The sequence below is a fragment of the Idiotropiscis lumnitzeri genome, chromosome 2, assembly GCF_059441095.1.
Source record: "Idiotropiscis lumnitzeri isolate Australia: NSW breed Sydney's pygmy pipehorse chromosome 2, RoL_Ilum_1.0, whole genome shotgun sequence".
Lineage (NCBI taxonomy): Eukaryota > Metazoa > Chordata > Actinopteri > Syngnathiformes > Syngnathidae > Idiotropiscis > Idiotropiscis lumnitzeri.
The window spans coordinates 354,961-363,950 of record NC_142392.1 but is presented as its reverse complement, the minus strand read 5'-3'; the positions used below and the strand labels follow the sequence as shown (position 1 = coordinate 363,950).

Genomic DNA, 8,990 nt, shown 5'->3' with positions numbered 1-8,990 from the left:
CTCTGAATAAAATAAATCAAAATAAACATTCTGATTAACAAATTTATGAAAGTAAACATGGTGAATGTATAATTTGTATTGTATTGAAGTGCATTCTCGTTTTAAAATATAGAACAGGTTGAAACAGTCAAATCATAAAGTATACCCTTCATGACAATGACCTCAAAACTGGTATGAAACGGATTTGAATTTGAACTTTGAAATTTGACTGCATGTTATTGTGTGCAAGTGGCGCCATCTGCTGGCCGTCGTTGGTCCTCACGAGGCGCGCACTTCGCAGGTGAGTCACCTGACGTTATTTCGTTTCTTTTTTTTCCCCACTCCCTGTGACAGGGGGCGTGGCCTTTTTAGAACAGGTAGAGCCGGATGAGCCAAGAAATGAACAAATTTCACCTGCACGGGTAACGAGCAGCGCGACGTGACGCCATGGCTGTCAACAAATGCATCAAGTATCTCCTCTTCTTCTTCAACCTTCTCTTCTGGGTGAGTCGCCCGCACGCAAAAAGCAACACCAGTCGTCCTCATTGCTCACTTAAATCGCGACTTTTCTAATCTAGTGGTCAATCAATTGAATGCATGAGTATAAATGACAGATGAACACATGTCGACAGCTCGTGACTGCCACATGACAAACCGCGCAGTCAATGGATGAATTTTTAATTTTTTTTTTTCATTGAAACTGTTTACTTTTCGTTGAAATGTCCTTTATTTCGAGTTGCGGTGGACTAAATTACTTCTGACTGGTCAGTTTCATTTTCACCATTGAGTTGCCAATCATTTTAGTCAGTGTTTACTATTTTACTCCTTTGTGTCTAGTTTTGTATTTCGACTTTAACTAGTCAATACTTGTTTAGCCTGGAGTGTTTACTTCATTTTATTTTAGCTGTTGTCTACTTTTTAATTTTTGCCATTGACGCATATAATCCCAAAATAATCTGCCTGTGCGCTTGCCTGCTTTGTATTTATTTATTGTGAGCATGTTCTACTCAACTGTTTTGAAAATTGACTCGTCAATTTATTGAATGGACGCGTTTGCTCATCCGTTTCCAATTGTTGAGTCGTGAAGTTTGATGTCACCGGAAGGGCTTTTGTGTTCAAAACGGGTTTGTCGGCTGCCTCTACCTGTCCAACACACACACGCACCTGGTTTCTGGGCGTGGCCCTGCGATTCCATTGAGGCGGTCAGCGCGCGTGTCCAAAGGTGAGCACGCAAGTGGAACGTTTCCTGACAAAAAAACCAATTCCAAAGCATCAGCGGGTGGAATGCGCCGCGGCGCCACCAACATGCCGCAAGAAAACCTCCCATCGCTGACTTGGATCTCGTGGTTTTAATGAAAGCGCGTTTGCAAACGGTGCTCGACAAACCGTCCGAAGGCAAAAGCGGACGGTCAACGTTTCGGTCTTTGATTGTGATGGCAATTGCGTGCAATTGTGTTGGATGACGTCATCGTCAGTCGTCATGGAAACCATGAAATATTGATGAGGGCTGATTAGCGGCAGCTGCATAATTGATCAGCTGTGAATGCCACACCGGTTGTTGATTGGTCGCCAAGGGAGCGACCAGTTGAGTGGCGTCGCTCGCGCCGACCCTCCCTTTAATTATCGTTGTGTTCATCTTTTCAGTCGCTTGGCTATGGTTCTAGTGACTTTTTTTTTTTTTTTTTTTCTGTCTTGTCTTTTTGTGCGTGCAGCTGAGCGGCCTCATCATCCTGGGCGTGTCCATCTACCTGAAAGTCAGCAAGGACAGCAACGACGTGAGTGGCAATGGAGCATCCCTCGGCCGTCTTGTCCACTTGTTGATGATTGATTTTGATTTGGGCCGCAAATTGTCAGCTGACCAACAAGGCTCTCCCGGGCGTCGACCTGCTCATCGCCGTCGGCGTCATCATCATGCTCTTGGGATTCCTCGGATGCTGCGGCGCCATCAAGGAGAACAAATGCATGCTCATCCTGGTCAGTGGCGCACGCGTGACAAAAATCGCACGCCCACATCTGTACACACGCATTCAGACCATGCAAAGACGTGCACACGCACACACACGCGAAAGATGTAGTACACGTGCGCACACGTCATGCACGCCAGACTTTGGCCATGTTTTCATGTCGTCGTCGTCGTTCAGTTCTTTGCTAGCCTGCTCCTGGTCTTCATCCTCCTGCTGGCGGCAGGAATTGTGGGCGCCGTGGGCGAGGAGAAGGTACGCTCGCTCCGCACGCCATGTCGTGGAGCGACAGAACATCTCAATGACGTGCGCGTGTTCGTGTGCAGGTGAAGGAGTGGGTGAAGCAGCGTCTGCAGGAGTTCACGCCGCTGTCGCGTCATCCCGAGATCAGGGAGGACCTCGAGAAATTGCAGGAGAAGGTGACGCCACGCGTCTTCGTCCACGGTAGCGCCGTGCTAACGACCGTGTCGCGTTTGCCGGCGTGCAGCTTCAGTGTTGCGGCCTGGTGAAAGGAGCGGCCGACTGGGAAGTCATCCCCGATTCGTGCCGATGCAGCGCCTCCGACCCGCAATGCGGCCCCAACAACATCTACAGCACGGTAACCGCACGCGGCAAGATGCCGGCGGGGGGGCGGGGCCAGGTTGCGTCTGGGCTCCTAAATGTTAATGTCGCGTCCGTGTTGCTTCGCAGCCGTGCGCCACTCAGATCGTCCGGCAGTTGGACAAAAACAGGGAAGTGGTCATCGGCATCGCTTTTGCCATCGCCGTACTGCTGGTCAGAATACGCACGCACATTCAATTTTCCTCCATTGTGGGGCTGAGAATGATTATTTTCGTGCTCGCACAAGACGTAACGTGTCCATGAGCGCACACGTGACGCTCACAGTTTTGTGCGTCCGCAGATCGCCGGCATGGCTTTCTCCATGATTCTGTACTGTCAGATCAACAAGCGAGATGGCGCCACCACCGCCTGAACTCTGAAATGACTTCAACACCATCGGCGTCCAAGCACACTTTTATACTGAAGCAACTTTCTGACTGCACGTCATCTTTTCATTTTATTCCATTTTTTTTTTTTTTAATTTTTTTTATTGAGCACCGCATGCGTGGAATAAAAAGATTTTTAATTGAACAAAAAAATGATCATCTCTCTGTTGTAATTCTTATCATTCCAGAATCTAATGTGACAAACGTGTCTCATTGCTCTAGCATCAATTTGATTGTTTGATTTATTTTGGGTCGCATTTCATTGGAATGTGAGAGAGAATTTAACCGTCTGCATGTGCAGATTGTTTTCTCCGATGTAAACCATTTCCGTCCGCTCGAGTGCGAGCCGCATCCGATGAAGTCCCGATGGATGCGCAACTTGATCACGTCTTCAACTTCTTCCGTCTTCTTTCTCTTCCTCTCGCTGCGGCTCTTCTGAGGTCTTGTTGCAAATGGTTTCCAAGTGGCCTCTAGCCAGGCTTTGTTTGCTCTTTGGTGCTTTGAACTTTAAACTTCTGAGCTGATTTGAACTTTGCGTCTTGTCTAAGCTCTTTCAAACGGCTCCCACATGGCCCCGCCCACTTTGTTCCAAGCGCTGTCCCAATTCCAAGGGAGGTCAGGGCTGCTTCCATCGGTCCTGTCCTGTGCTGTCCTGTGCTGTGTTGCTCAATGTTCATGTTGCCGCAGCTGCGGGACGAAGAGCAGGACTTGCCGTCTGTCCTTCCAATTGTCTGCTTGATTTTCAACAGTTTTGAAGCCTGAAAACAGGAAGGACAGCTGGAAAATGACGCTCGCACTCTGGCGTTGCGTCTTGCTGTACGTGGTCATTTATTGAAATAAAAAAAAAAATCGAGCCAACTAAACTCTAAAAAAACAAAAAACAAAAGTGAGCGCAGTGACGCGCAGAGCAATTTGAACAGGAAAGTGCTCAACACTGACACCTGCGGGAGAATGTGAGCTCAATCTCTTGATTTGATGACTGCGCGTGTGTGTGTGGGGGGGGGGGGGGGCGGGGGGGGAGTGCGTGTGTGTGTGTGCGCAATAATGTGTTCATCTCACTCGCAGGGACGGCTGCCTTCTGCCTCCAGACCGACAGGGGGCGGCATCACATCAGAGCGGGCCCTGTTTTTCCTCGACACGGTAACATTTGCCACACACACAACAAACCAAAAATATCTCAATTTTGCATCAAAAATGTTTTCAAAGAGACATTTTAGCTGCCATCTTGCTTTTGGGCACTCGCAACTTTTCATCCAAAGCTTGGAGGACATTAAAAACGGATTGAAAAAAAAAAAAAAACTAACAAAAAAACATCGACCACTGCTTTTGTCAAAGCATCGTGATAGATGCAAAATCGTGATTGTTAACGACACGCGTCAAATGCAGACGTCAGATCGAGTCTTCCTTCCGGGCCACAATTCGCTTTTCGTGTTATTGCGACGCAACAACACAAGTTAAAAAAAACAAGCGCAAAAAGTCCATTTTGCAGAAATGCCGCAACAAAAAGAAAAAAGTTTGTCTACATATGCAGGATGGAACGAGGCCGTCGCCAATTCCCACCTGGACTTGGTTGCGGCCTTCCTTCCTGACACACACACACACACACACGCCGAGGGAGAGTGTGTGTGTGTGGTCAACATTCAACACAAAGTAAACGCATCAGTAAAACTTGACGGTGAGACTCAGACACTTTCAACTTCTTTTGTTTGAATTAACATCCAAGAATGTTTGCTGCACTAAATCACCCGTCCGTGTGTGTGTGTGTGTGTGTGCTTTTTTAAGTGAGGGGCCGGTCTTTGAGCGTCAGACGTGCACACTTTGGCGGGCGGATGCAGCTTTTACCACCCCGACAAGCTGCAGCTCATCAAAGCGACACGCACGCACGCACGCACGCACAAGCTCGACTGCGCTGTCAAGATGGGAAAAATTAACAGCTGCCTCAAATGTCTTTTTGTCTTCTTCAATGTCGTCTTTGCTGTAAGTACAAGCGCTCTCGTACATCATCCAGGACGCGTGCGTGCGTGTAACGTGACACGAATGAATGCTTGTTTCTTAAATGTCTTCACATGAAAAATAATGAATTCATCTTTTTTTTTTCATTTTGTTTTTTTTCTTACTATTGAAAAGAAGCAGAATAATGGAAGTTTGTTTTTGCAGTCTTAAAGTTTCCATTTGAAATCGAGACTAAATAATAGCCATCAGAAAAAAACGCAAAACATATGTGTTGACTTAATGAAATGAACTCGGTCTTCATTTCATCCTTTTCTTGTTTCAAGCAAACAAAGTTATTTGAATTGATTGAATTAGTTGCCTTGCTCTTACATAACAATCCCTTTTTTTTTTGTTCAATCCCCCCAAAAACTGAGACTGTTTTATTTCATTTATAGGCGAATCTTGTCAATCCCAAAGTGTCATGACAACAATGTAGCTGGTTTGGGAAAGTGTTTTTTTTTAAGTGTGTGTGTGTGTGTGTGTGTCCCGCTCATGTTGTCGATCTCGAAGAGTTTCCATCAAAACAATGTGATTGCGTAACGACATAAAGCTGTCCAAGTTGAGTACATTTCCACTTGGAAAAAAGAAAAATGTTCGCAATTGAGCTCAGGCTGTGTTTCGTGATTCCCGAAGGCAAAAGTGGAGCGCACACGCCCGCTTGTTCTTCCTCCTCCTCCTCCTCCTCATTTAGTTTTTATGAGAGCACGCACACATTCTCAGTTTCCAGCTGCAACACGTCTGCTTTCATTTCTTCTTCACTGCACCTGGAGGGAGGGGGGCGCTTTCAAATACTTTTACGTTTGTCCTTAAAGGGTGAACAAAGTGCCTCATTTGGGGGCCCTCACATGAGCGACGTCCCTCGTTGCCACTTGACCTTCGCTTCCTCCCTCAACGCACATCAAGGCAACATTTTCTTTTGTCGGCGGGCTGCTCCGTTCCCTTTGTGTTGCACTCAACAAGGTCACATGACCTCACCTTTGACATGACATTCCACCTCCTTCACGTTACGCGTGTGTGTGTGCGTTTAGATCATCGGATGTCTGCTGATCTTGGGGGCGGTCAAGGCCAGCGTCTACAGCGCGCAGGTAAACCGCTCGAGCAACCGGCACACTAAAAAAAAAACGGCAACTTTGTTTTGCATCCCATCAAGCTTGGCGTCAACACGCTTGACTTTTCCAAGCGACGATGACGATGCCAACAAGCAACCCACGGCACGGCAACCACGTTAGCGCTTTCGCTTCGCATGACGAACGGCAATTTGGTGCAGCAAGTTGGGCGAGGGCAAGGTGTCGAATTTCCTGGAATGCTCGCGAAGGCCGTGTCGGGAAGCGGCGTCATTGGGGAAAAAAACAACTTGTGCTGTTCCTGTGCCAATGTCAAATAATTCACATGTGTGTGTGGATTTCCTCAAAGCCCCCGCTCTCTCACTGCCCCCCCCCCATTACGAGTGGAGTCAGAACAACTGAAATCAGCCGAGTGTCAAGCCCAAGAAGAAAAATGTGTTTGAAGACGACGTTTCAACAACAATGCAATGCATACGCAGATATTGGGGGGGGGGGGGGGGGGGGGGGGCACACTTATATTTAAGCCCCCCCAAACAGGCCCAAAATTTGAGCCTTTTCCCTTTGCAGCTAAAACGTTTAAAAAAAGTATCACAGACAAAATGTTTTAGTTTTTTTTGTGGTCCAAAAATAGAATGATAGAACTCTCTAATCTCGTTGCACTCTTGAGTACAATGACAATAAAGGGATTTCTAATCTAATCTAATAATCTGACAAATTTGTCATCTTTCAGACTTTCCCCCTAATTTGAATTTTATTTCTGAACAATATGAATAAAAATAACAAATAATTCTCCACAAATAGAATGCAAAAAATCGTGAAGTTGTCATGTCAAATATTTGGAATTGCATTTAAATATTTTGTATTTCTCAATTGTTGTATTTTGAAATTGTTTACAAATGAGGAAGTGCCAACTGATTGATTTGACCACTTGTGATGGTGTCGTGCGCGTGCGTGTGCGTGTGCGTGTGCGCGACGCAGCTGTCGGCGGTGGGCGCGCCGGGCCTGGGCTGGGTGTGGGTCTTTGCCATCGGCGTCTTGGCCCTTTCCTGTTTGGGAATCTACGCCGGAATCTCCGAGAAGGAGCTGGCCCTCAAGATCGTACGTGGCCACGGGAACGTCACGTGACACGCGTGACACGCGCGGGCGCCACTAACGTGCGTTTGTTGGCAGTTTGCCGGCTTCATGGCGGTGGGGATGATCATCATGCTGATCTTCGGCATCGTGGTGGTCGTCATGAGGAACAAGGTTGCCCCTTTTTTTTTTTTTCTTCTTCTTTTGTTTGCGTGCCGGCGCATATCCCAGCAGGCAGGATTTTGTCCACAGCATCACTTGTTTGCACCTGCCAAGTGTGGCGGAAGTGACGTCAATTCCAAATGTCGTTGCGGCGAAGGTGCGGCAGAGCTTCCGCAGCACGTCGGCCGAGGTGGCCGAGCCGTTCATGGCCGAGGAAGGATTTCGCGCCATGCTTCAGGAGCTGCAGGAGAGCGTGAGCCCATCCAAGACATGTTGACATTTTGCACATGCGAGACGTTTGCACGCATCTCAGCCACGACACGAACACGCGTGTGCGTGTGACTCAGGGTCATTGTTGCGGCTTGGTGAGCGCCAGCGACTGGGGTGACGACATTCCCACCACGTGCGAGTGCAGACCCGGACTGGACGGCTTCGGAGGTTACGGGATGTTTGGACATTCTGGATGCAAAGCCCGCCCTCAGGTAGCGACCGCGCTGACGTTGTTAAGCACTCCCGTCGCCCGTCGCTCGCCGCCCGTCGCTCGCCCGTCCTTGAGCCGCGCGTGCCGTTTTGTCTGCAGGGAACCAGCGGCCCTGATCACATCTACCAGCAAGTAAGACGACCCATCCACATGGAATTTGCCAGACACGTCATGCACAATTAAGTCTCCGAAACAAACGGGAAGTATGCCAAAAAAAAAAACGGGAAGTATGCCGTTGTGCTTTGAAGCAAATCTGACTTTGGGCAAATTCACTTGAAATTTAGAGAGAGTTAAAATAAAAAAGACTACAACCAGTCGCTGACACCAGTTTGACCGGTGGACACCAAATTGTGTTAGGGAGTGTCGAAAAGTGTCAAGGACGCCGAGCTGAACACGAGCAGGAAGTCAGCCATTTTGATTTTGGCCCGCCATTTTGTGTGACGTCCACAAGTTGAACTTTGACAAACTTCAAATCGGTCTGGCGTTTACAAAAGTTGCAAATCGCAACACGAGTGAACGTGACGACGACTTTTAATACCCGTTTTTGCCTTCCTGGCAGTCCTGCGGTGAGGTCATCATCACCTACGCCGACGTCTTCTTCAACATCGCCATCGGCTTCCTGTTTGGCTTCGCCATCACGGCGGTGAGTTACGTCACAAGGGCGCTTGCGCCTGGCGAGATGGCCTTGTAAACGTGTGCGTGTGCGTGCGCGCGGATGGCGTGTAGCTCCTGGGCCTGCTGGTGGCACTCCTGATGATCCACCAGGTCCGACGTCACGACCAGGCCGGCGCCTCGTCCATGGCCATGAAGGGCTACTAACGCGGCGACCTTTGAACTTTTTCTTTCGTTTTTTATGAGCGCTTCACGCACAAAAACGTAGCCAATCTTTTTAGCCACATTAACGACTACACATTTACTGTCTACTCTTGCCGCATGTTTTCATATCTTTGATGTAGGTAGAGTACAAATACAAAGAAGATATCAACTGTATTTTTGATTACATTTTCACAAACTAGAAATGTTTCTCAGTGTACATTTGTTTAGTGTGATTTCTGAAGAACATTAAATTGTCTTTTTTTAACAATCCTGGTGAGTCATTTTACAATATTTATATTGCCACCTGGTGGCCAAAGTGGGAACAATATAAAGAGCAAAAAACAAAGTCATATTACCAAAACTTTCGCATTCTAGCTGTTGTAACTTCCTTCCTGTCCACCCCCCAAAAACTGTCAAAGGAATCTGGTTTTACCATTAATAAAATCACTAACATTTATTCACGACATTTTCATTCATG

The 8,990-nt window shown here is 47.5% G+C and overlaps 2 protein-coding genes across 2 annotated transcripts; both read left to right on the top strand.

Annotated features, from left to right (window-relative positions):
* Positions 1–333: 333 nt before the first annotated feature.
* Positions 334–3,013, top strand: LOC148341032 (tetraspanin-8-like). Its single transcript, XM_088286563.1, has 8 exons — positions 334–483; positions 1,692–1,754; positions 1,834–1,953; positions 2,121–2,195; positions 2,267–2,359; positions 2,428–2,538; positions 2,631–2,714; positions 2,842–3,013. The coding sequence occupies exons 1-8, from the start codon at positions 427–429 to the stop codon at positions 2,911–2,913; spliced, it is 675 nt and encodes a 224-aa protein (XP_088142689.1). The 5' UTR covers positions 334–426; the 3' UTR covers positions 2,914–3,013.
* Positions 3,014–4,476: 1,463 nt separating this feature from the next.
* LOC148341031 (tetraspanin-8-like) lies at positions 4,477–8,782 on the top strand. Its single transcript, XM_088280670.1, has 10 exons — positions 4,477–4,601; positions 4,709–4,903; positions 5,947–6,003; positions 6,961–7,080; positions 7,153–7,227; positions 7,373–7,468; positions 7,563–7,697; positions 7,796–7,828; positions 8,256–8,339; positions 8,423–8,782. Exons 2-10 carry the CDS (start codon positions 4,844–4,846, stop codon positions 8,513–8,515), a joined length of 753 nt encoding a protein of 250 aa, XP_088136796.1. The 5' UTR covers positions 4,477–4,601; positions 4,709–4,843; the 3' UTR covers positions 8,516–8,782.
* The last annotated feature ends 208 nt before the right edge of the window (positions 8,783–8,990 follow it).